The sequence below is a fragment of the Nesoenas mayeri genome (genome assembly GCF_963082525.1).
Source record: "Nesoenas mayeri genome assembly, chromosome: 9".
Lineage (NCBI taxonomy): Eukaryota > Metazoa > Chordata > Aves > Columbiformes > Columbidae > Nesoenas > Nesoenas mayeri.
Genome location: NC_137557.1, coordinates 5,077,230 through 5,103,835, shown reverse-complemented (window position 1 = coordinate 5,103,835; position 26,606 = coordinate 5,077,230). Strand labels below are relative to the sequence as shown.

General features: G+C 48.6%; 1 protein-coding gene across 1 annotated transcript in view; it reads left to right on the top strand.

Moving 5' to 3' along the window:
• The window catches only part of DIS3L2 (DIS3 like 3'-5' exoribonuclease 2), a 190,175-nt gene that overhangs the window by 128,881 nt on the left and 34,688 nt on the right, over positions 1-26,606 (top strand). The window contains exon 15 of the mRNA XM_080350020.1: positions 22,244-22,323. Coding sequence (XP_080206146.1) covers positions 22,244-22,323 — 80 coding nt within the window. The remainder of the gene's footprint in view (positions 1-22,243; positions 22,324-26,606) is intronic.

Sequence of the window (26,606 nt, the reverse complement as noted above, 5' to 3'; positions counted from 1 at the left end):
ACCGTGAAATGCCACCCCTGTGCTGTCCTCTCACAGCTCCTGCTGCACCCGCGCTGTGAATTGGAGCAGCGATCTGACCTGGTTTAGAAACCAAAGTGAGCACAACCCTCAACTTTCCTTTTTTTTCCTGGCCAGGTTACTTTGAAGCTGGATCACTTCCCCAAACCACAGCTTTTAGAAACACTAGCCAAAGAATCAGATAGAAACTTGCTTTCAACAAAAACCATCAAGTTTGCAGAAAAGCTCATTAGCTCGAGCTTGCCTAGAGGAGACCTGCTGATAAATGGTTCTCTTTTTGGCCTCAGCAGATTATAAATGAATCACGAGGACAGACGCCTACAAGAAGACAGGTTAAAAAGGATTTCTGTGCGTATTTAAAATGAGAATACCCCGGGATGCTGATTTGTCTCTATGACAACTGTTTGTGAGCTGAGTGGTGGCTTTTGTTGTGCCGGTGATTCCTCCTTCACCAGCACCCATACACCTGGGTGCTCAAAACCATGGCATTCACCAAAGTTCATCGTGAGAAGAACCCAAAGTGCATTTACGTTTAGACCTGTTAATGGCATTTAATTGTTTGCTAGCATAGCTTCTCTCCTTGTTTTCTATGCAACAGACATTGAGCTTGGCAGGTGTGTGCGAAAAGGGAAGAGAAAAAAGGATTAAAATGGCAAAGATGAGAATGTTATGCAAATGTAAGGGTTGAATTGCTAGTAAAACGGTCTTGCTTTTGCTTGCTCCCAACCTACGTGCCGTGCCACTGTCTTGTTGTCTGAGAAAGGGTCGCTTTTCCCTGTGGGTCTCTATTGTTTTGAGTAACTTAAAGGTAGTAAAAATTGTATTGTTGTAGCTTGGTACCACACTGGAGACCTTACCTACGGTCTGCCCAGTGCCTGCTGGGGCTGAGGAAGTAGGCGATCTTTTAGAATAGCTTTTTTAAATTAAGGTTGGTGGAACTCCTGTAGTAATAAAGTATTGCTGCTGCTGCAGGAAACAAGCATAACAACTCCAGACCCCAAAATGTGCGCAGAATAGCAGCCCCAAAACACCCAGGTGTGTGTCATAGTGGATATATTAACCAGCTCCGTGTAGTTTTTGAAGCTCTCAGAACTGGCTGTGCCTATGGATGTGAACAGCTCTAAGAAGTTGACTCAAGCCATCCACATACAGAAAACCGGGAGGAAGAAAGACATTGTACGTGCAGGATGTGCCATTGTGTTTAGTTGTGGCTAATGGGCTAGGACAGAAACACATTTTTAGACAGTAGATCCTGCTAATGTTGTTTAATTGGAAATCTCATGAGCTGAAGATTAATTACTATCACCATTAACATTTTCCAATATGAATGACTGCAGGAAATAATTATGGGAAGTTGTTTTGTCATGTTTCCTGACTCATATCTGTACAGTAAGCATTCAGGTCTTCTCCTCTTCTTGCTGTGTGGAAGCAGTAAGTAGTTCTACTCTGGTTAATCAGACATGGTATGCAAAATAAAATATATTAATATAAAAATGGAAGGCACTTCAGGGTGGAAGAACTGTTTAGATGGGGCAGCAAAGGCCTATAATATTGTATAGACCTCAGTTAACAGAATATACATATGTTTTCCCTGAATTTATGTCTTAAAATGCTGTTGAGGCAGGAAGGACGTCCTGGCCTGAGCACCCCCTGGTGTGATGCTGATGTTTTCCAGCCACAGCTGCACTCTCAGTGCACGCACCTTTCTGGGGAGAGGAGTAAATGGCTTTGCTCCAAGCCTTGACCCTTGGCCATCCTCACGTCTCCCCAGGGAGCATGGCTTTTGTTGGGTTTTTGGCCAGACTCAACGAGAAGGTCCTGGTGCTCATCTTCTGGGATGTGACATTGGTACCAGATTCATCCGGGATTTGGATCCCTCGAGGTAGATTCAGGTGTGTATCCCGACACTTGCTCTGATCCATGAGAAAACTCAGCAGACACATGTATAGAATACTGAAAACTGCCACGATACCTCCTGAAAGAGGCTGTTACAGCAAGAGCACACGAACGTGGCAGCAGGGGCAGGGTGGGCTGTACGTACGGTGCTGTAAGATAAATGGAAATGCAGACTGACAAGGAGCTTTCACTATTCACTTGCTATCACAATTCCACCATTGTCTGCTCCTTCTCTTTGATGTCTGGTTAAAGAGACATCGCTGATACCCACAATGGGGACAGCAGGTGCTGTACGATCATTATGGACAGTTGCTTATACTGTGTGATACATAAGACAGCTGGGAGGAAGTTGGATGTATTTGGAGATTAATTTCCTTTGGGGATTTTATGTCTTTTTGCATAGCCCCAGTTAATATGTCAAAATGGGCATCTGAGGCCGCAGCTTTGTTCTTGGGGATACTGCTCTTCCCGGCAGGAGTAATCAAAACGCTTTTGCAAAGGTGTGTTAGCGAAGTAGGAGTGATTTTTGAATTATCTTTCCTACAATACCACAGGGAACGTGATACTTTGCAGGCAAATATGAAATGTCGTCGTTGTCATCAGGATCAGTAAGTGGCTCAGGTCGGGCAATTTGCACACACACCAAGGATCTGCACAGGAAGGAAGCACTGAGGGGTCTGTGTTGGCTGAGCATCTTTCTTCTTGCATGGAGATGTTTGCATTGCCAGTAGGTTTTAAAATATTTTGATTAAATTAAGATTTTGAGTGGAAAGTCCTCAGAATCTGATCTTTTGCCGTGGGATTTTAATAAAGTCCTCCCAGGAGTGTGAGTAGGATTGATGTTCTTGCACATGTCCTGCCGTTTCCCGATCGTTCTTTTAGAGCAGAGCAGCTGTGTCCCAGCAGGAGCAGGTGGTGAAGTGGTCGAGCTGGCTGTGGCGGGAGGGGGACTCGGACGCCGGAGCACGGGGTTCGGCTGCTGAGCACCGTGCTGGGAGCCACCGCAGCCAGATGTCTGGGCAAACAGGGCCGGGAAGGAGCTCCCCACACAGCGGTGCTCTGGTGTTAATTTACCATCAGTAACGCAAGAGTGGGTTATGACTTTATTCGTCCTGGAGTAAGGATTCCAGCCACTCACTCAGATATTCAGGTTCTCCGGTCATGTACAAGTGTTTTGCTTCCAAACAAACACAGCTTAACCCTTGAGTTTTATGTAACCTACCGTGGACCTGCAAGTTCAGAAACTTCTCCAAAACGAAGGGATCTTATGTTTTAATTTGAGATGCTGTCTGTCACAGCAATAGCTTTTTTCCACCTGCGAGCCCTTAGCAAGTGTCAGAGGGTGCCTGGCTCCATCCTTCCAGGCGATGAGAGCGGCACCAAGAGGCGAAGCAGTTGCCAGAGCTGACGTGCTGAGTCGGTGGCAGAGCTGGCAGGATGAGCCTTTTCCTGATTCCCAGGCCAAATCCAGGGCATTAGGCCAGCGCTGACCATTCTCTTCCTCTCACGTTTATTACTGGAAGCTATTCAATAAGAACTGGTCCTTTTTTTGTTTCTGCTGTTTATTGCTGGCTCAGTTAAGGTTTTTTTTTTTAATACCAGTTCCCCAGCAGGTGCTTCTCGTGGTACAGAGCAGAGAAACGAACCACATCAGCACGAAGGGCTGAAACGTGGCCAGCACTTCTCTGCATCATAGAAGCGATCAGCATGGGTCACAGTGGTCTCTCTCCGCAGTCCTTTCAGCCCTCAGCCTTTGCCCACACGTGCCACTGTCCCACGGACGTCTCTCTTGCTCGCACGGGACAGAGCTGCGATGGGCAGTACTTCATCATACCAAATTGCTTGGCTTCCTCTGTCGATTGAACCTAGTTGGTGATCGATTGTTGTAGAAGAGGAGTGAGCTGGTAGTCATCATGTGCTGACCTGCAGGTAGAGTTGAAGGTGGTTGCAGGTGCTCCGTATTCACGCATGAAGCAGACATCTCTTGGTTTCCTGGGCTAGCTGGACACAGGTGGGTTTTGCCCGTGCTTGTGTGTCAGGCAGCCTGGGGTCACTTGCTTGCGGGAACCTCAGACAGTGTTTAATAGCATCTCTAGGGGAAAGAGAGCGCATCTGTGGCAGGTGGTGGCTTAGTGTGATGGAATGTGTCCCAAACGTGAAGCTGAGAGCTGAGGGGACAGAGTTCAGTGCTTGTTCCAGCTGAGCAAGCTGCTCGCTGGTATTTTTGAGGTTGGTAGGGAGAGTAGTGGTGGCTTCTGAGGTTCAGGATGGCAAAACTGGTTCTGAATGAAGCAGAAACAATTGGCTCTTCATTGTCTCAGATAGCAGGATAGATAAAACCCAGGAAGACACGTTTGTGTAGAGGTGCATGTGGGCCGAGTGCTGGGAGGAAATTCTTACTTCACATTTTCTACTGAGGAAACAATCCTTGCTCTGTGAGTCTTGCCCTCCAGTTGATGGTGTTCTTCTTCCCCGACGATGAACAGACATCATCAGAAAGTCCCTTGTTGTTTCAGATTCCATTTATCACATATTTGAACAGAGACTTGACAAGTTGGGTTTGGTGGGGTTTTTTTCAGGTATTAATTATAGCTGACTGCATGGCTAATCCATCACTCTCTTTGGATGGGGCCACTGGGTGCTGAGTGATGTAACTTCAAATGTGATCAGTCTGCCATAGGTGGAGATGTAGCAGCTCTTTGTCAGAGCCAGTTCTTTTTCACCTAACAGTAAATGGAAGAAAGGCTAATTGCATAATGAGAAAAGACGACGTTTGGAAGGAGATGAAAGATTCAGACATTGCAGTTCTGTGATTTCTCATTTCAATTCCAGAGTGAGAGCAAAGGAAAAAATTCTTGCTTTTTATGACCACAACTCATTTTATCAGGTGTCTCTGGGCACGATCATTCCTCCAGAGCCTTGGGATCTTTTATCTTTTCTCATCTATAGCATGCGGATGCTGAAGTACAGAGAAACACAGAGAGCACCTGTGATTTCCACAGCCCCTTGGAATGAGGCTACAAGAGTCTTCACCAAAATCCCAACAACTGAGCGGAGGATGGAGCTGGTCCTGCCCCATGTGAGGGAGCCAGCGCCTGTTGAAGTTGACCTTTGGGTTTGTCTTTAAACATTCAAGTCCAAGCCCATGACTCCTAAAATTACACACCCTGCTAAAGTTTGCAGTGATCCATTGGGAGCACATTTTGTTGAGCAACCTCTTGGTTTTGTTTTGAAAGCAAGTGGCTTTGAATCTGTCTTTAGTAGTCTAGATCAGTTGTCTTGCCCTTCTCTGCATTTTGTAATAAAGAAGTTCTTCAAGCACATAAGCATAATTCAGAGTGTAGATTTCCCCTGAATATGAATTGCATAAAATGGGAGCCTAAAGGCTGACGTCTCAGAAAGGTTGTTGATCCACATTGCACTTTGTTTCTGAGATTTGTCCATACTTGGGATTTGAGAAAGATCTCCTGCTTGAATGTGCTCCTTTGTGCAGCGCCGTGTTCATTTGGGGAGACACTGATTCCCTGTTGCTTCCTACTCCCATCCTGAGACACAAACACCCATCTCTCCCCACAGATACGTATTCACAAGCTGTTGCATTGTCGGTGCTCTAAAACCTGACAGCAGTATTAAACTTTGCCCTCTGAAGGGAATGCAATCTCCAGTTTGGATCTAGGCTGGTAGCAGATATATTGCATTTATGCTAATTAGTTACTAATCAAGCTGCTGACAGTTCATTGCCCATCTGTGATGAGGTACCATTGAACTGATGGTCACTTGAAAACTAAGCAAGAGGCAGCAAGAAAGTAGCCTCATGAGTTTGTTGGACTAGAGTGGTCTGAGAGATTTCAGACATCTGGAAGAAACCAGCCGTGCAAAATCACTGCGAAGGGCTTTTGTGGGTAATGCCTTTAAATGGCCTTGAAAAACTTGTTTCTGACACATAAATACAAACTAACCAAGTACTCGCTATTTTTTAAGAAAACCAATCTAGCCTGAATACAACAAAATTTAATTAGTGCCTTCCTTGACAATTGAAGTAAACTGGCCATGTCATGGGGCTGGTCCCTCTGTCCCACTGACCCTTTGGGGCTGCAGAGCGGTAGCAAATCGGGTGTCCCATGGCAATGCTGCCGTCAGCCCGGCGACTGAGGAATTCTCAGTCCCGTAAATCAACACAAGGTTTTGCATTAGCTTTAAGGCTGCAGTTTCACCTCAATTTCAAGGTCTCTGTTTTAATCTCAAGACTCTCCTTTTCTGAGAAGAAACCTCATTGACTGAGCTAGCACTTTGCTTCTGATTAGCATGTTCAAGTAGAACCTGAACCCACAATACTAGGAAATAGAATGCTTAAATAGCTAAAATGGAATTTAAAAAAAAAAAATGCAATTTATTAAATGATTTCTCTGTCAGTGATGTGTTTAGCAGGTATAGAAGACAGAATGAACTAAAACAGACTTTGGCATTTCAGAAAGTGAGTCATTTTTTCTGTTGCATCATGTATAAACTTTTCCCTTCTCGTGTATGTATGGTTGAAATTACTTTGAGGTTTTGAATTTTCACCTCAGCTCTCTGGTTTTTATTATTTTCAAGCATCACTGAAAGTGATGGTTGTTAGTCTTTAATGCTGTGTTCGCACTGCTTTGCTCTTTAGTTATTTTTTTATTTAAACAAGCCAGGGGGCAACATAGAGGTGGTTAAGTGAGCTGAGGAGTTACTGTTTTCTCATGTTTAGGTGGGAGTAAGAGGTGGGTGTGTTGATGGATCCATAATGTGGTGCCAAGGGGTGCCGCTCTCAAAACGCCTATAACAGGGAGGCAGCCTTGAAATCCTTGTGCAGCGTGGTCATCTCGTTTTAAATTCTTAAGAAGCGTTTGTACAGGTTCCTTGAAATCAGTTTAAAGACCATGAACATGAGTCTTTTCTTAGAAGAGTGCAAAGCGGTGTAAAGCATTGTGTGATGAACATCTCGCTCACAGGGTGATCTTGCTCTTGGGTTTGTTCAGTCCTCACCTGAGCTCTGATGTTCACCATGCTGGAGGAGTGCTATTGCTCCGTGTCCCAGGAGTTTTAAGATGAATTCTAGAGCAGACAATGAATAGTCAGAGAGGCCAGGTAGAAATATGGCATCTAAATGGAGTTTCCATAGGTCCTGCCCTGCACGGAAGCCAGTTGGTCTCCACATGCCGAGGCCAACAAAATGATGTACGTGCTTCTTGGGGTGAAGAAGGAGGAGGTGGAGCTGTGTTAAACCTGCCCTTGTGTGCCCACATTGTAGGGAGAAAGTGGCTACTCCTTGGGATGAACTTGATGACCTTCTTCCTCCTGAGTTCATAGCTGCCATCTGCAGTTCAGCACTGCAGGAGAGGGAGGACTCATCCTCACCCCACGCAGTTGGGCAAAGTAACATTCTCTGGGCTTCATCCCTTCAGGAAAATTGTTGAAAGGTTGGCAGCTTCTACAGCCCACTTCTTTGGGTTGATGAGTTTCTTGCAGAGCTTTGCTTGCTGTGTTGCAGGCCGGGTTCATCCTTGCTCTTGTTGTTTGGTAGGTCTGTATTTTGCTTTGGACCCAGCACTGAGGAACAGTGATTTTGCTGCAAGTAGCCTTTGTGATAGTGGTGGCGTAGTGATGGGTACAAAATACAATTCGACTTGCTCAAAAAAACAGCCAAGAAGTTTGTGCCACCACAGGCACTCCTCCCAACCCTCGTTAATTTTCATTTTGAAAAAGTTACACTTGGGGAAGGTATTTTTTTATTTGTCTGAAATAAAAAAACCTTCCCTCCTTCGTGGAGCTGCTGCCCCAAATGTGTTTGGAACCAGCATGCAGCTGCCTGGTCTACCCTGTTGTGTTAGAAACTGCCTTGATCTTCAGTCTTGGCAGATCCCGTGAGAGCCCATGAGATCTATGAGGAGGTGACTCTGGGTTATGAGAGGGCGGCATTTCGCAGCCTGTGAATGTCAGCGGTGACAGCGCGGCCGCTGGAATGTGCTGTGTCAAGGCTTGAGCTGCAGTTATGGCATCCTGGAAATGTAAAGCTGGAAAAGGCTTTGGGAGACGATCCTTTCCTTTTCCTGGCAATAGCAGGAGCTCAGCTGGCAGCGTCCTGTGCCATGCGTGCTCTTGCATTGTCACCGAGCCTTGGTAGCTGCTGGGACCTGTGGACCCAGAGCGAGTCCCTCCTGGGGTTGTCTCCCTGACTTTGACCCACTTGGCCATGCAAAGTGTGTGGAAGGAGTTTGCCCTTGGGCCTGTCCCCCATTAGTCATTGCCTGGAATGTGAAATACTAATGGCCTGCAGAAACCTTGCCGAGCGTGCCAAGGTCCTCTGGGGCAGGGTTCAGCGGTCTGAAGGGCTCACCTGATTACAGCAAGGTGCTCATGCTCATGCAAAGTGACTCACAGGAGATTATCTTTAATGTCATCGAGCGTTTCTTCTCATTACACTTGACCGAACAACCTGCTGGCCGCTGTTGTGACAGGGTTTTACTTGACGTAGCTGCAGTGTGGAGAAATGCCGGGGTGCGAGGTGCCCTCTATTGCAATCCGGGCTGTGCAGCTCAGCGCCGGGGCGATAACAGAGCGGGCAAAGCCCAGCAGGGACCTTTGCTCTTCAGCCTTAGGTGGCGATTTCAGCCTTAGGTTGGGTTTATGGAAAGCAGCGTGAGGTTTGATTTAGGGGAAAAAAAAAAAGTCCATTTGAAAAGCAATTTGTTTCTACTTTCTGTGAGCAAGGCTTCCAAACGGACTCGGTCAGTTCTGCAGTACAATCGACAGGACTGGAAAAAAATACTGAGTGAAGTAACACAGTGGCTGTGGTAAACATGAACTGAGGCCTTGGAAGTAGCTAATGGCATACCACAAAAGAGTCTCCTTTCACCCACCGCGGGCCGTGCCAGCAGCGAGCGCTGCCAGCGCTGGCGTCTAGCAGAGGAAAGCATCATTTGGCTCCCTTTTGGATTTCATTACTCTTCCTGCACTCCCTCCTGCTCACAGCAAAAGCCTTTCCAGTTGTAAAGAAGAAGTTGAATTAACTCCCTCCGTGTCAGTGATGGATGAAGCTCTTTCTCCCCTTCAAAGAGGCGAGCCGTGCCGGTGAATGCGGGCCAGCGGAGCTGAAAAGTCCCAGCGGAACAGGGGAGCCCGTGGGGTGACCCAGCTGTCACGCAGGACACCCTGGGGACGGCTCCCGCCGGTGCCCTGTGGGCAGGGAACAAAAGCCACTCTCAAAACGCTCTCCCGGCCTTGAAGCTCATTTTTTTGTGTGTGCGTGTCCCACTTTCAATGGACTTGGGCACATCCCTTAACACCCAGCAGCGGTTTGTGTGGGGTTCAAAGCCTCAAAGGCTTTCGGAGGGTGCTCCTCCGCCCCGCACAAAGGAGGGTTAGCATGCCGGTGCTTGGCAGATCTGCTTTCAGGCGTCCATGGCTAATCATATTAAAGGTGACCTCGTGGGCAGCGCTTTCCATTGTTGCCATATGTTTTGTCCAGTGCTTGAGTGATGTTGCGCATTGGAATGTATTCATGCATTGCCTAATTTAATCACCAGGCTTAATCCTCTCTCCTGTTCTACACCCTTAGAATTTACTGGCTTCTTTCTAGCCTCCTGTGCATTGTCTGGGTCTCCTTCACAAGCTAATACTGATGCCTGGAGATATTTTTATTTATTTATTTACTTTCAGACTGTATTTAAAAGAAATAACCTCGACAGCAAACCCAGCCACCTTTCCAAAGGGTTGAGTGAGCACAGTGGATGCTCTAGGAGGCTGATCCTTCGTCCCTGTGATCTTTCTCTTCCAGCTTTTCCATAGAGAAATTAAGGATTAGGCTCATGGGTTTAAAAAAAAACAAACCAAAATACTACAAATGGAAAAATGACTGAGAAAGTGCTGTGTCTCCTTTTAATATTGTTGGAATAAATAACTAATTTTAAGAACTTGACTGTCTCTATAAAATACGGTGTTGGTTTCTGCCCTTAAAACTTACCACTTCGCTATGGACAACTCCAATTCCAGAACTGCCTGGACCAAATTAACCCGACAAAGCCCCGAGTCCATCAAGAAGGGAAACAGGAAAGTTTGATTTATGCAGAAGTACCACAAAAACCAGAGAGCAGTGTGAGAGCTGCCGTGCCCTGTGGAAGCCAAGCTCTACAGACTGTCTTTTAAGATTGAATTATAAAGATTTGTCTAAGACTTGCCTGCCCCAGCCAACTCTGCTGTGTGTGGGAGTATATTAAAAATGGGAATCAGAGATCCCGTTATGTTATGATTTGCTTTAGGAGTGGATGGGGTCAGTCCCGGCAAGGAAGGCAGTGATGCGTTTTTAGGATGGTACATGATGAGGTTGCTGGTACGCTGAATTCCCAGTGGGAGGAGACCTTTTAATTTCCTTACACTTGCTGAGGCAGATCATTAAGTAAATACCTCATGCTTTGGTTCAGCTCTTAGATTCTCCTTCTCCGCACCCAGCGTGCTGGTACCCACCATTCTAAACAGTGAACTACATCCCGAATATTTTCAAAACCTTAAACATAGCTTGTAGCAATTTAGCTGAATTATAGCTTTGAGTTTCCCTCTGTGTGTGCATGCTCACATGTGTTTCTTGCAGCCGAGTTCTGACACACGAGCTTGCTGGTCTTCTGTGACTGTGTTATGGTTTGGGTTTGATAGGAGGAATGATGTAAAAGATTGCAGATTTGTGACTGGTTTTAAAAATAGGTTTAAAAAATAATGTATCTTCATTTTGAAGAAATGCAATACAGCTTGGAAACCACAACTACTGAACATAAACCGTGTTGAGCCCCTTACATATGTTAAATAACAGTGCGGAGTAGAGGGTTATAAACAGCCTGCTGTGCATTGATGCTGGAAGAAGATGACTGATCCTACCCCCCCGCACTCCAACGCAGGGATTGACAGCAGCGTCATGGGCTCTGACGTGAACTTGGCCCTACAAAAATACTTTACATTTTACACTGCACCTTTTCAGGGTGGACCTTGCCAGAGCCCTTTCCGAAGCGTCTACATGTAGAAATTGCTTCCTGCTGAAGTGCAGCCGTGTCGGAGCTGGAGGAGGACGTCTGGCCATGGGTTATCTGGAGGGCAGGGTGCCTGCCTGCTGCCAGTGGGCTTGGGGCTCATTGGGACAAGTCTCCTGGCCCCCTTCCACTCCTCCTTCCTCCTTTCCCTGTGACAGAGGAGCTGTGAGTCCCCAGGACAGTGAGCAGGAGCAGGTCGCTGCCAGAGGAATTCAACCGAGCCACCGCCAGCCCATCCCTGGGGAGCCCAGGAGCCAGCGGCGGTTTTGCTGATGGTGGCAGCTCTTGCGTCTGTGGGAATCGGCAGGGTATGGCAAGACATGCCTTCCCATCCTGCGCCGCTAACAGCACGAGGGGTAAAAGGTTTGGCCAAGGACACAGCACAGCTGTCTACAGCCCCGGCAGGTTGTAACAAGCCACAAGAGAGTCCAGATTGTCCCCAGAGAATGAGCAAAGCTTGAGTCAGCAGTGCCAGGGCTGGACTTTGGGACTGCCAGGTATTATATTTCACAGCGGCACCCCGAAGTGGGAGAGAATGGTGTGGCTGTCAAACTGTGATCAGTGAGGTGTGATCAGGGCATTCTACACCTTCATAGTCCCAGCTCCTGTTTAATGGCTTGCAGATACAGCTAAACCTAGAAATCCTGTTGTGATCTCTCTTGTTACCTGGCAGAGCTCTTATCATGTCGGTGCAGGGGCTGTTCATATTTTAATGGGTTTATCTCTCGTGTGGAGGGTATTACAAGCTTTCGTCTATCTTCCAGTGCAACTCCATGGAAATCCCTCCAGGCACAAGGCAGTACCTGGGTGCTGAATTAATCTGTGCTCCTGGGTTCTTACAGCTCCATTAGTGGCTTAGCAGGGGAAGCAGTTAGCATTAACAAACTTAAGAAAATAGGATTTGCTGTGTTTGATCTGCCTTGGGCTCCTTGTATCTTCCCAACAGCAATGACAAAGACTGGGCACATTATGGGAAGACATAAAGTAATCATAGGGAGGACACAAAATAGGCTGATATGTAAAACGTGTATCAGCATTCTCTGAGCCTCTTAGGGGGGTGGGGAAAAAGAAGTCGTGCTATAGTCAGGTTCAATAAGAGACATTGAACCATTTTTCCTCGTGCCACATGCACAGACACACCTGCACCCACAGCTCTTACCTTACTTTCCCCGTGGCTCGAGCCATGTGAAGACAGCGTGGTGTCCTGTCCTCCTTCAGGTAACCACTGCTTTGGAATCTGTCGCTGGCATGAGGCTGGGGCAGCTCTCAGAAATCACCGAGCGCTTTGTGAAGGGCTGTTTGTCCCCTTGCTTTTCATCCAATGAATATTTGCTGTCACTGGTGGTTTTGTTCTGTTTTCCATGAAAGAAACCTCCTGCAAGCTGCATGTTCTGTTGCCCTCATGGCGTTACGTTCCTTAGCAGAGCTGTGCATCCATCGGTGGCTGGGTCTGCCGTCTCTTTGGGAGCCACCGACTTCTGCAACGCTGTTCTCTGCCAGCTGCTCTCGTGAAATAGCGGGGCCAAGCATGAAGCTAAATTCATGCTGCTTAAAACTAGGGTCAGTAAGTTGAGTAAGGCACGTGACTGTCAGGTATCTGAAATAGCAGCATTTGGGGATAATGACCTGTTACCTCTATCACAGAATCCCAGAATGTCAGGGATTGGAAGGGACCTCAAAAGCTCATCCAGTGCAATCCCCCCATGGAGCAGGAACACCCAGATGAGGTTACACAGGAAGGTGTCCAGGTGGGTTGGAATGTCTGCAGAGAAGGAGACTCCACAACCCCCCTGAGCAGCCTGGGCCAGGCTCTGGCACCCTCACTGAGAAGAAGTTTCTTCTCAAATTTAAGTGGAACCTCTTGTGTTCCAGTTTGAACTCATTACCCTTTGCCCTACCATTGGTTGTCACCAAGAAGAGCCTGGCTCCATCCTCCTGACACTCACCCTTTATATATTTATAAACATTAATAAGGTAACCCCTCAGTCTCCTCTTCTCCAAGCTCCAAAGCCCCAGCTCCCTCAGCCTTTCCTCATAAGGGAGATGCTCCACTCCCTTCAGCATCTAGGACCCTTAATCATGTAGGACCCTCTAATAACAACATACCAAGGGGTGAGTTTAGAGAGGTTTTTTCACCTGGTTGTGTCACTTGTCATCTAAAGCAAGTGTGCAACACACCGATTACTTTTCTGAAGTCTTTCAGACTCTCACATACCATTTTGGGATAGAAACACCTTAGGTGTCCCATTCTTATCAAGCTTTGCTTTTCTTCATCAGACCAAAATGGCATGTACAGGGACTTCCATACTGCCCACCCTGTGAAAAAGCTGGTGTCAGCCCCACGAGTCCCCTCGCATCTGGGATATAACAACCCTCAGGCACAGAAACGCCTGTCCTGATGCTGAGACTTGTCAGCTTAGGGGAGATTTTACATCAGCTGTATGCTTAAAGGTATTCTCCTTATTAACAGTGAGAAATATTTCCTTTTTTGCTTTTTCCATGGATGCTTTAAGTCAGTTGGTCTATTTGCTCCAGGATTTTCAGAGTGGTGGATGTATTTGCTGTATTTGGTGCTGTATTTGCTGTGAACCCCTGGGCTTGCCAGAGAGCCGGGGATTATAAGGCGCAGGGTCTCAGTTGTCCTGTGTGTCCGTGGTAGGTGCTGCTGGTGTTTTGATTTGCCAATAACCCTAATGGCTTTGAGAAGGTTCAGTCCTGCCTCTCCATGAATCTTTGGGTTTGTTTCAAATTCCTGATTGTAATCTAAGTCCAGCCTTTTACTAGAGCCTTGATCATCCTTCTCTCCCAAATTCCTGCTTTCCCAAATGAGTTCCTGTATCTCCCAAGTGAAGATGAGGCCATTGGCACTGGGCTGGACCTAACTGTTCCCCTGCAACCTTGTAAAGCCCGTAAGTCATCATCAGTCTTCAAAATGCAGGAATTTCCTGCAGCCCAAAACCTCTCGTCTCTGTTGAGCATGGTAAAGCCCAGCTTGTGAAGGCTCTGAGATAAAATCAGTCCAATTGTCTTTTGTTTGAGCACAGCAGGGCTGGGAGAAGCGCAAGAGCTGGGAGCGCTTTAAAGAGAGGCTGGGAGACAGGCTCTGAGTAACGGGAAGCGGCCAAGTAGTGAAATTTGGCATGTATCTTGTTAGTGTCACGGTTTTTTATGTGGCATTTCCTAGGGATGTTTTGCTTTTATTTTAAAATTGATGTATGTGTAGAAAATACTTTTAACTTCATTGACAGTTCCCTAGTGGTCTAGAGCATGCGGTGCGGTGTCACAATTTGTTAGCTTCTGGAGAAGGTATTTTTAATCCACCAACGTAAACCCTTTGCAATTGTATAATCTGTATTTTAGTCCTGTGGTTTCCTAATCATGCATCTAGAGAATGAGCTCATCCAGTTTATAAATTATGAAGTGTACGGAAGTATCCAGCTCTTCTTTCTAAATAAATCTGGATGGGTTTCTTGGTGGATTGCGTACTGTGTTTGAAACCTCCAATGCAGGGAAGCGTGAATGTTTAAACACATACTCGTTTGCAGTTTGTATTTTTGCCAAGTGGTGGAAGTTGTCTCCTGCCCTGTCTTTCCAGAAAGGATCTTCAGCTTTGACTTGCAGCTGTGAAAGAAAAGCCGAAGGGATGATGCAGCGGGGGCCGCTGGACAACAGCAGAGCAGCCCATGTATGTGCCAGGAAACAAGGGAACGTGTTTGCTCCCATGATGGGAAGACCCCAGGGTCCTCGCTGCATCCCAGAGAGGAGATATTTGGAGAGCAAGACCTGCTGCAGCCCATGGGATAATTTTGTAATAGCTTATTGTGACTTTGGGTCCCAGCTTGGGAGGTTAGTTTAAGAAAGGGGAAAAGCTATCTGCTGTTTTCCATTGTCCCATGTCAGAGATTCACTGGCTTTGCATATATATTATGCACTTGTGTAAGCAGCCAGCAGCAGAGGAGTAACATTTGAGTAAACTGGGTGATTGTAAAATAGAAATGAGCAGAGGGGTTCAAACTGGAGTAATGTCCTAAATGAGTTTCAGCTCCATTTCCTTGGCTGTATTGAGTTTCAGGTTGACATTGTCCTTTAGCCACATGCATGGATCCTGTAGCCTGTTAACAGGGGTAGTTTGTGGGTTAGTGTCACGAGAGGGAAGACATTAGAGGTAGGTGTTGCTTGGTTGGTGCAGAATGAGTAAAACCCAAGATGTAATGCAGTGTTGCAACAGGTAAGAGAGAACCCTTCTGCATGGTAGACCTTGAGATGGGAAAGCAAAACAGAAATGGAGAGGAGGTCTTACCCCCCCAAATAAGTCACCCTTTGCTCTGCTGCCTGTTTGCACCCAGTTGTTCTTCTTTCCTGTGGAAGGGGGAAAGGCTGGCAAGGAGTTTCTGTCAAACTCAGCACCATCGTCTCACACCCAGGAGCTCCAGGATGGGCTTTGGTGGCTGCGGAGCCTGCTGGGCACCCAGCACCGTCGTTGCTGGTTCCCTCCTGTGCCTGTTCTGCATTTCAGTCCCATAACCAAGTGCTGAGATTGGTCAACCGTTCTTTGTCTGCAAAGCCATAAGGGAAGGATCACCCCAACCCACTGTGAGAGGTAACTAGTTGAGCTGGTAGCAAGTTTCCTTGTCTTTCCTCTGTTTCCACTGTAAGACTTTTGGTCTCTCCTTTATTATCCCCATGCTGCCCTTACCACATGTTCTTCAGCCTCTACCCAGGGTCTTTCTCCAGCAATTCTGAACTGCAGCATGAATAGAAAAGCTCGTGGAAGCAGAAGTGCTTTGGTCTCAAGAGCAGCTTCTTTAAGTGAAAACACAGCTGTGAGGTTTGCAGCCTGCACTTCTGTAAGGGCTCGTCCAGCCGGCACAGCCAGCGCCGCTGCAGCCCTTCCAGCACGCAGGAATTGGGAAATCCATTGTGAACAAGATTGAGTTTGATAGCCTGCGTGGAGGCAGATGGATGTATTTTTAAGGGACGAGGTGCCAGAAAGCTCTGTGATTACGTTACTGGAGCATGGCTCGTTGTTTGTGGTTTTAAAAGTGAGTGTCAGGACTTCAGGGCTATTTTTCTTTTGGGTCAAAACTGAGGTTTGGGCAGGGCATAAAAACCTGCTTGATGACTAAGTTTATTCTTAAAAAGCTTTCTAGAGCTTGCTGGAGAGGGGAACCTTTATCCTGAGAGGGACCTGATAGCAGTCTTTTTCAACTTTTATGCAGATGGGGTTAAATTTGAATGAGTGCCAAGGGTAGGAAAGAACCTCTGCCTTTCAGGAGGCTGTTCTCAGTGTAATCTTTAGATCCAGTTCCTTGTTTTTTTGTCTTGGAGGCTTGTGTTTTGCCTCTTCTTGCCCTGGGCGAACTCTTTCTGCTTGAATACCCCAGCACATTGGTGGAATTACCTTGAACTGTTACAACCAAGGCTGGCCGAAGCATGCCCTTACATTGCCCCAGAACTGGGACATCTGAAGTCTTTGACCTGGTTACAGGGCTGAACCAATGGTACCTCTCTGATACAGTGCATGTGTAGAGAAAACTTTTCGTCTAATGACGGAGGTTTGCTGCTCAGAGCCAAGGCTGGGAACAGGGGGATCAAAGCCAAACCATTTACTCAAGGGGCACGCAGAATTTGCCCAGTCAGGTCAATATAGGTACTGGCAGCGTTTCAGCAGCCAGAAGGCTGCTCCTCATGTTCTCTCCTTGCTGGAGCTACCAGGCTTTATCGCATGACTGGGCCCCTAATTGCTGCAGATCTAAAACTTTCTTTAAAATGAGGACAGCTGCTGGCTGTGCTGAAGCCCAGGCAAGCCTGGAGGTCCATGGCAGCATTAAGCACTGCTCCCTCTTTCTGAAAAGCCTCTTTTCTGGCCTTGGTGGAGGAAGCCCCAAGATGTACACAGCTTCCCCAAAACCCCCCGGCGAGGCCCGAGTGGGACTTTGTGTCCCCGCGGGACCAGGGAGCACAGAACTGTCAGGGCACTGCGGGAGCCCTTCTGCTCTCACTGCTGTCCTGTGTCTGTCCCTGTCTGTGTGCTGGGTTGGTGTCTGCTCACTGCTGGCAGGGGAGCGTGTGGGAACCTTTGGGTGCAGGTGAAGTGTGTCAGGGTCTGATGGATGGAGGAGCAAGGACATCCCACTATATCCAACCACTGGATTTAAGGATGTAGGAATAGAGAGTGGGAGGAAGTTACCAATCTAGAGAGTGGAGCCATTGCCTGAACAAGTGTTGGCTGCACACAGCCCCCCGTGCCCAGTGACCACTGTGGACAGATGACTTTCCTTGAGATGAGTTTCCTCAAGGAGGTGGCGTTAGCTTCACCTGCAGTATGTGCCACCAAACTTTGCCAGGGATCACCCACGTGTTACGAGAGCGTTCTCCTGCTCCATCAACCCCTCACCAGGTAACGTGCCCATGCCTGCTTGTTACTGTGGGTACCACAGACGCAAAAACCTCCTGCCCATCAAACAGCCTGCCCTGGCCCCTTGGAATTTCAGCGGCCTGCTCCTCTTCTCTTTGGGTGTATTTCAGTTGTGTCTGGTGGCGAGCGAGCCTATCCATCACTGTATCCACACAGATCCCAATTACTCCTTTTGACAGCCCTTATTCACACACCTCCCTGTGCCTCTGACATCTCAATTATTGATGGGGCTCGCCTGGTAGGCAGCACTCTGTTCTCGGCATGGCTACGTTCCAGCTCCCTTTCCCATTGAGTTCACGCACGCACCATGCCGAGCATTTCTTTATGTGCAAAGCTATTGAAGTGGAAAGGGATCCTTATTAGCATGTGAGCTCCAGGGCTACGCTACCGAAAGGGGCAGTGCAAGCCAAATCACACCGCAGTACAGCGCTGGGAAATTTCCTCTCCCCCTCCTCTCCCAGGGAAGCCCAGCAGTGTATTGTAAAATTAAATGATCTCATATGTTTAATGCTGAAGATCCCTTGATCTGATGAGTCTTCCTTGTGATGGGGTCACCCTGCACTTGCATTTCTGTAAAAAACCTCAGCCCTCTGTTGCCTCTTCAGGCACAAAGCTGGTATTTTGAACACCATTGGCCTTTCCTTTGTGTTGGTGTTAGTTTGTTTGCTGGCTTTACGGCGAGCCTTTACGTTCTGACAAGGAGAACTGACATGCAAAAAAAGGAGCTTCAAAGCAGCATGTGGTGTTGGAGCAATGTTGTCAAATTGGTTTAGAGCTGTGCCAAAGGGAGGATTGCAAAAGCCGGCTTGCTCTGTAGGGGGCTCGGTGTGTCTCGTGACATTGCTGTAGCAAAAGTCAGATTAGGAGGAATGATAAAGTGGTCGATCAGCTCCTGGTATCTCTCCTACTCCCAGCCTTGCCCTGCAACCTTCTTTAATTCAGAAGTAAGCAGAGGTTTTGTGACATGCTTAGTGAACAAAGACAAAAGAGAAGTGTGGCTGGAGAAGATGGGACCAGAGAGAAGCAGCAGTGTAGGGTGTGCAGAGCTGGGAAAGGCTTCTTGAGCTTTGTTCTTGGAGGTCTGTGACAGCAGGTGCCTCATGTAAGTTTTCGGTGTGTGGAGCAGACCTTCCACAGCGCCGCGGTGCCGGGGAGCACACATGGCTTTGCAGTGAGCACGGCCGTGCCGGAGTGAGGACGTGTCCAAGGGCGGCCGGTGGAGCACTGCTGTGGCTCCAACAGCAGAGGGACCCAACCTCATGGCATCGAGTGGGTGTGGACAACCTTTGCAAGCTTAGCAGGCAGCTTGCAGTCTGCATCCCAGTTTGCCTCCCGGCAGCACTCAGCTAGTCTTTCTCTACCTGCCTTACCCGCTCTCTTTCCACCCTGTGATGAGTTTGGTCTGGTGGCTCCGTGCTCTCCACAGAGACCAAATGCCACCAAAAGAGCAAAGGCAGCTGAAGCGTTGCCCGTGGCCACGCGGACAGGGCTTGGCTGCTCATTTGAGGTCTGTAAGGACTCCTGGCCTGGCGAGGATCGCAGGTCCCCTCTTCCCCCTCCAGGCTGGCGGTGACACTGCCTTAGCAGGGCAGGTCAGCACAAGAGCAGCTTTTGTGCGTAAGCGGGAGCACAGCTGCCTTGAGCTATGGCTGCTGGAACAGACCTTTAGTTACACATCTCTCTGTGTGACACTCTGACCCTGACATTGATCTGAGTGGGGTCTTCTTGTCACTGTGGGTGACAGCAGCATCCTGTTGCCTAACAGTATTGCCCCGGATGGTCAAGCCATGGATAGTCCCTGTTACCCGGGCCTTGCTGGCACTGATGTGTAGCAGAGATGGCTAAGCCTGCCAAGCAGGGTGTGTTTTATTTGTCTGGAGTGCCATGAGCAGACAAAGAAGGGTTAAAATAACAGAAAGCTGAAAACCCATTATCTTTGGGAGCTGTGATTTTTCCTTTTTGGGTAGGCAGGTTCCATGGCACCCTGTCCCCCCAGATAGTGGAAAGGTCACCCTCCCATACCTGATTTCCACGCAGCTTTCCCTGGCAGCCTGTCCGAACAAGGCTGTTTTCCTTCCCCGCCCTTTTCCTTCCTTCCCTTCCCCTGCACTTGTTGCCTTGCACAGATCTGGCTCCAGCCCCGGGCGGTGCTGGGGCCCCAGAGCCCAGGTGAGCTGTGACCAGGGATGCTCAGTGACCACAAGCCCAAAGCCTGCTTAGCTGAGAGCTGCAAACAAGAGGCTCAGGCACTCCTGACTTTGTCCTGATCAGAAATATTGTTGAAAGTGGCCAAAGCCACACTTTTGCCTGGTTTTGGACTTCTTTTGTGTTTTTTCTCTAGTGACTCTGTGATGCGGTGCCCATTCCTCAAAGCACAGGACCAATTGGAGCTGTGTCTGAGATAACCGCTGTCCCTTTTGCCTCTGAGGTGCCTTTTGATACTCCAGTGGGAAACCTTTGGAAAACCTGGCCCAAAAAACTTGGGCAGTTTCCAGTTCCTTCTTCAGTTCCCCCAACCAGGGCAACGCACTTGGGGAACTCTCATAGACAAGTAACCTTTGCCCGTGCCACAGCAAAGTGATCGCTTACCTCCCTTGGAGAGGTTGCTTGTTCCTTGGTGACCTCCTGCTGCCATGGGGCAGCTGCCATGTGCTGTTGCAGCACGTGGAAAGGCCAAAGCCACAAGCCCAGCTTTGTGGACCTCATCCAGAAGGTCGCCCCGATAGTCCTGCCTTAGAGACACCAGTCTCTGGAATGGATCTGAGCTATATGCTAAGCTGTAATAAGATCAGAGCTTGCAGGAAGGGGTAGTTGGGCTGTGTTTGCCATCTGGACAATGGCACAAATCATGATGCTTGTACCATGAACACGTGTTAGGTGCTGTCACAGGAGCGTGTGTTTCAGAACAGTTTACAGAGTTAGGGACACAGACATCGAGGGAGATGGGCTGGATTTGACCTCAGCCTGGCACCCAGTTCTTAACTTGGGATCCAAGATGGTGAAGTTTTTGATGGTTTCATGATATGCCGTTTTATTTGGGTCAGTGAGAGCACAGTGTATGACTTTGCTATCCTTTAGGGAAGGAAAAATCAGTACACCATCTAATGATTCAGCACACAGTGCTTCTTTAGAGCCTATGGGAGAAAGATGTTTTAATTCTGTGTTCAATCCTGAATAAGCTGTTAATTTGAGTTTGCGATTTCCTTGGAGCCCAAAGGAGAAGAGTCTGTGATCAAACAGAGTGGCTCAATGCTGCTTTATCCTCCTTTCCCTGTTTACAAAGGTTGGGCTCATCATAACTGTGTTCAGTTCTGGGCCCCGCAGTTCAGGAAAGACATTGAAGTGCTGGAGCGGGGCCAGAGAAGAGCAACAAGACTGGTGAAGGGACTTGAACATAAGACCTATGGGGAGAGGCTGAGGGAGCTGGGCTTGTTTAGTCTGGAGAAGAGGAGGCTTAGAGGTGAGCTCAGCACTCTCTAGAACTACCTGAAGGGCAGTTCTAGCCAGGTGGGGATTGGTCTCTTCTCCCAGGCAGTCAGCAATAGGACAAGGGGGCATGGGCTTAAACTCTGCCAGGGGAAATTTAGGCTGGGTATTAGAAAGAAATTCTTTACCGAGAGAGTGATCAGGCATTGGAACGGCTGCCCAGGGAGGTGCTGGACTCGCCGTCCCTGGAGGTTTTTAAAGTGAGGTTGGACATGGCACTTAGTGCCATGATCTAGTAAACAGACTAGAGTTGGACCAAGGGTTGGACTCGATGATCTCTGAGGTCTTTTCCAACCCAGTCGATTCTGTGATTCTATGATAACAAACCTTTGACTTTCAGGCCTTGCAGTGGTTCTCCCAGACCATTTCAAGAGTCCTGCAGGATCCAGCAGTGGCAACAGCCCTGTGACCCCCAAAAGTCCAGAGTGCTCTGTGCGTAAAGACTGCAGCTGGCTCCTCTGAAGGATGCTGCCCCTCTTACCCAGCCTGCTGGCTCCTGGTCGGGGTCTGCAACCCTTTTGCAGAACGGAGGGGCTACAGGAGCTGATGGGACACTGGTCTGGGGGCCAGCAGCCTTTCCTGGAGAATAAGGGGCTGCTTGGATATATAGGGCTCAGTTCTGTGCTGTTTTCCAGGCAGTTCAGCACATAAAATCACTGCAGACATTTTCAGCAAAAAAAAAAAGTCTCTCTGCAGAACCATTCTGTTGCTTGTTGAAAGAGGATTAATTTTTCCCTCTTAAATAAAATGAGCCATGTTTGAAATCTGAAAGCCCTTGCTGAACGGCTTCTTGGAGCTGCAAAGAAAGCAGCTTCCAGGTCACATCATAGCCTCCTGCCGGACGCGGATCCAAACTGCAAACCCTTCTAACAGCTCTTTAATAACTCCGCACAGAAGGAAAAATCTGTCACCTTTCCCTCTGTGGTTTCTTCTCTGTTCTAATGCACTGGAGGAGCGAGATGGAGCCGGGAAAGTTTTCAGAGAAAGACTCGTGGGAACTACAGCTGCCGATGGAGAAGACTCATTTCTTTAGTGTCTGAGGGGAACCGCAATCGCTTTGGTGAAGGGTGGTGTGCGTGGGTGGGTTTGGAGGGGTGAACCGTTATGACCCATGCATTTCAGAAGAACCACAAACACTTTATAGTAACAAAGGGTGGAAAAAGCGAGAGGTTTCTGCAACGCATGTGACTTTTCCCTGAGGTTTGGAACCCTGCGATATGTTCCAGGCCATGGTGTTTGCGTGTCAGTCTCGGTGAGTTAAGCTTTCTCCCACAAGCCTCGCTTGAAGTTGTTGTGATGACTGCGAGCCTAAAATGTTGCTTCGTTTTTTTTCCCCCCTCTCTCTCCTTTCTTTGTTCCCCACCCCCTCTCCTCTCTGCAGCTGAAGCTCTCGTTTACCTTGGACCAGGACAGCGGGATGCCTCAAGGCTGCTACATCTACCAGTACCGGGACAGCAACAAGTAAGATGCACACGGCAGATAGGGGAAGGTGCATTGAAAGGCAGAGGGGTCACAACTGGTTGTACCACTTAAAAGTAGATTAAAGCAGGCTTCAGGCTCGACCTGGAACTGGGAACAGCTCCTCTAAAGGCCAGATCCTTTCAAATGCACAAGGCCCTGCAGCCCCCCCTTCTTCTGCAGCATTTGAAAAGCTGCCTGCTGCTTTTCTTTAGCTAAAAGGCCGGCTCTTGGGAACTCACCCAAGCTTTGCCCAGGGGCGTTTGCAGCTCAGACCCTGCACTGTTTGGTGACTCTGGGAGTGTGGGCTGAGGATAAGCCATCAAAGACTGGGCAGCCCTCACCTCTGCTCACCTAGAGACACACAGCACCCCATTCTCTCTGATAAAGCACATGCATGGGTTCACCGAGTGGCCTTTCATTTGTGGTACTACAGCCCCCGTGCAGCCACATACTCTGTTTTTATGAGGTACCTTGTGATATTCAAGCTTTGAATGTGCTTGGAGCACAGAGTCCTCAATTTCTAGGTATTCTGCCTATTTTTACTAGCTGCTGTAGTGAATTGGCACCCAAGATGTTTTTGTTTCAAATCACATTCTCATTATCAAATTGACAGCAGCAGCAGCACAGTTCAGGATATTTCTGTGTTTGCGCTGGGTTACTCTGCCTGAATACCAGCATGCCATAAATCCATAGCCTGTTACCTCCACCCATATTGTTCTGCTTCTTGCCAGTTATTGAAGGCTAACCTAAAAAAAGGAGCGTAAATGAAATTGTCAATGAATGAAACAGCCTGTAATTATAATAGATCTGCTCTGAAACTCTGATGAGAACAGTCCTGAGGAGGCTGAGGGGCATCTGCAAATAGCACCTACCCCTTTCTAAGATGAGAAATCTCAGTGTTTAAACAAGAAGAGAGAGAATTTCTGGGAGAATCCTTCCCACCTGTGGATGGGAGATTAACACACTGTACACAGTCCCATCCCAAATATCTCAACCCCAGAGGCATGGATGAGGGGAGCTGATACCTCCAGCACCACCGAGCTAACAGGGAGACGTGTGGTTCAGCGCAAAAGCATAAAATCAACAAGGGAAGAACGTTTGTTTTTGAGGCTTTAAAAGGCGGTGGTACACAATGGGCAGCGACGAAAAGAAAACCCCCAGACCTGTTGGGCTTTGTTAAGGATGTTTATAGATCCGATGTTTCTAATTGTGTGGTGTATATCAGCAGCTGCGTTATTTTCTGCCACGGACCCTCCTCTCCCTGGGCTCCAGTGGGTGTTTTGTGCCATTGTTTAAGGAAACTCCGGGGCCGGGAGTGCAGCTATTTTGTTTAGCGCTAAGGCCAATAGCAATTTCGCTTGGAAACCTTGCTTTTAGTTGTGAGTGGTCCAGCATGTGACAAAGTAGCTGTGGCACGTTGGCAGCTGTTGATTTAGAGATGTATGGCTGTGACCGGTGTTTTTGGCAAGTGTGGGAGCTGAGCCACTCCGAGCCATGCTAGCCGAGATCGTGGCTTGCAAAAATACGGTGCAGGCAGGATGAGTGGGATTGCAAGTAAACCCAGACTATCTGCGTATCTGGCGAATCCAAACTGCAGTTTTACCTCCCTGCAGGGGCCCTGCTTTGTAGTTTATAGCTTGCTTGGCCAACCTGTGGGGAGCAGGATCCCAGTCCCTAGGGAGAACCTCGCTAAGTTTGTGGACGCGCTTATCCCCCTAAGCCGTGTGCACGGAGCCCAGCGCCTCCGACAGTCCTTGCCCGGTGAACTGAAGCGTGGAGCTGTGCTACAGCTGGCATATTCTTGTAGGTAAAGCGCCCTTGAGTCAGACATGTGCTCAGTTCTGGCTGTGCCCTGAGCGATTTTGGAAGAGCTCACGTGCGCTGCAGCTTTATTGGCACCGGAGGATTGTGTTTGAACAGCTGATAGTGAAATGAAACACCAGACTTGGCTGCTGCTCAGACAGGCAGAGATTGTACTTCTTAAGTACCAGGTCTTTTATAGGGTTAATATGTTATCCATACAATAGCAGGGCAGTTGTGATAACTTTTCCCTAGCAATTTCCCAGGGTAAATTGTAGGCCTTGTGTTCTCCCAAGCCTTGTCAGGCTTTGACAGTACTCATCAGAACCTGGGGGTATAACAGCTCTTCAGCATTCTTCCAAAGATGTATCTAGAAGTTAAACCAGCGTAACGAATGTGTCTGCACCATGTTTTGAAGCCATTCACAGCCCAGGGAAGAGATGCTGGCGATATGCTGTGCATCCCATGGGAAAGACTGGAAGCGTGCGCCCCGGAGCCCAGCATCCTCAGCAGAGCGTTGGGGCTGGGACCTGCGCTGGGCACGGATTCGTGGCAGGAGCGTGGGTGGCTGAAGCTCTTGAGCGGCAGCTTTAACAGGAGGAAGCAGAGGTGATCCTGGTTGATGGGAACCCATTCTAACCTGGGCCATGTGCCCGATGCCCGGGAGATCTGCGAGAGCAGGGCTGTGCATGGCCGGGCTCAGTGCCACCCTGGTCACCAGAGCAGTGTCCCTTCCCCTCCAAGTGGCAAATGCTGTTCCAAGCTGCAGCCAGACGGGGCCACCGGAGAACAGCAGATATTGGCCTCCTGCTCCCAAAACAAAGGACCGCAGCATTGCTGGAAGTGTAATTACCAGAGCAATTAAAATTTCTCTTGCTTAGGCTAGAAGTGCAAGTACCATGCAGGCTCTTACAAGGGCAATCAATTGGAATTTGTTCCCTTTAAAGTGATAAAACCCTGCCGAGGGATTTTTGCCTGCTTCCGGTGGCTTCCCATTGCCTGCCCGCCTGCAGCAGCGTTCGTGGGCACAGCGCTCGCCAGGCGCCCACTCTGCTATCACACCCTAGGTGCTGAGCACTTTGGGGAGACTGGGCTCAGTGGAGCTGGGGCTGAGAGCAGGAGAGGTGCTGAGCAGCCAGCTGCTCACCCCTCCACCTCGCACTGTAATATATGGGCATCCAACGGCACTTGATCGTCCCAGTAGCGATCCGAGTGCTGTGCTTGGCGCTGTGTGGACAACAGAAGCTGTCACTGCCCCTCTGGTCACAGGAGGGAAAGCAGGGGACATCACTTCTCTTTTTCCTGCTCAGAGCCAGATACTTTCCACCCCTTGGCTGCCAGTTCTTCAGTCCTTCTTGGCCCCAGATGAAATGACTTGACGTCACGCAGAAGCAAGCAGTCTGATCTCTCATTTTTAAGCCACTTTACTTAAATTCTCCCTAATGGGGATCAGTCAGTATAATTGACGGAGCACCGGGGTGCTGCGGAACGGCTGTCCTGCGATGGGAGCGCTGTGCCGTGACATGGGGGCGGCCGGTGATGTGTGCTGGGTGACATCCAGAACAGGAGCGTGTGGTCGTCTTTCAGGTGGCCCCCATGCTGTCACTTCCAGCAGGGACAGCCCTGCCAGCCGTCCTGCCATGTGGCTGTGGCACGAGTCGGGTGTCGAGGGTTTCTGGCTGGGTTTCTCTAACCCTGCAAAGGATCCGATTGCAAAACCCTGCCAGGCAGTAAAAGATCATCAAGGCTGTTCACATCCACTATGGCTCGTGAATCCCAACTTACAACACACAGTCGCTGGTCCCAAATCTAGAATATGAGCCCAGCTGCCGGCTCTGAAGCCCGGCTGCACGGTGCGGCTGGTCCTGCTTCTGTGGGCTGCCCAGCAGTGGAAGGATGAGATCAGTGAAGGTTACAGGTGATCATGAAAGGCTTCTTCCAGCCCAAGCGCGAGAAGAGCCAAAGCCAGCTTGAGATCCCCCTGGAAGAAATTAATTATGACAAGTTTAGTGTCTTTTGGCTGCATCCAAGAAATAGAAGATTCAGTCTGTTTTCTGCATTCACTGTCACTACCCAGACACTTCTCCTAGGCTCTGCTCACCTACCCACAACAAGTCTGACCCTTCAAATGCCTTTGTCTTCCTCTCAAGACTCTTTTAATTAGTCACCTTTCTCAGATGATGCGGTGCTCAGGGTCCTTGCCATCCCAGACCCACCAAGGAGCCATAAATAGCTGTCAAGATTCACCCTGTTACATGGACCATCTGCAGGGTGCTGTGATGCTTCCTTGTCCCCAGCTGATTCTCCTCCAACATGGTTTTCTGCTCCCTTAACCCCCAGGAACAGGTCTCTTCTGTAGGTCTCTTCCTCACGTCACAGACGCCGCCTTTGCCGATAAACCAGCTTGCCGTTCGCCAATGCATTTAATTTTAATTCCTTGCTGCAGCTGCGGTTTGTGTCAGGATTATGAATTTGCAGTGGGG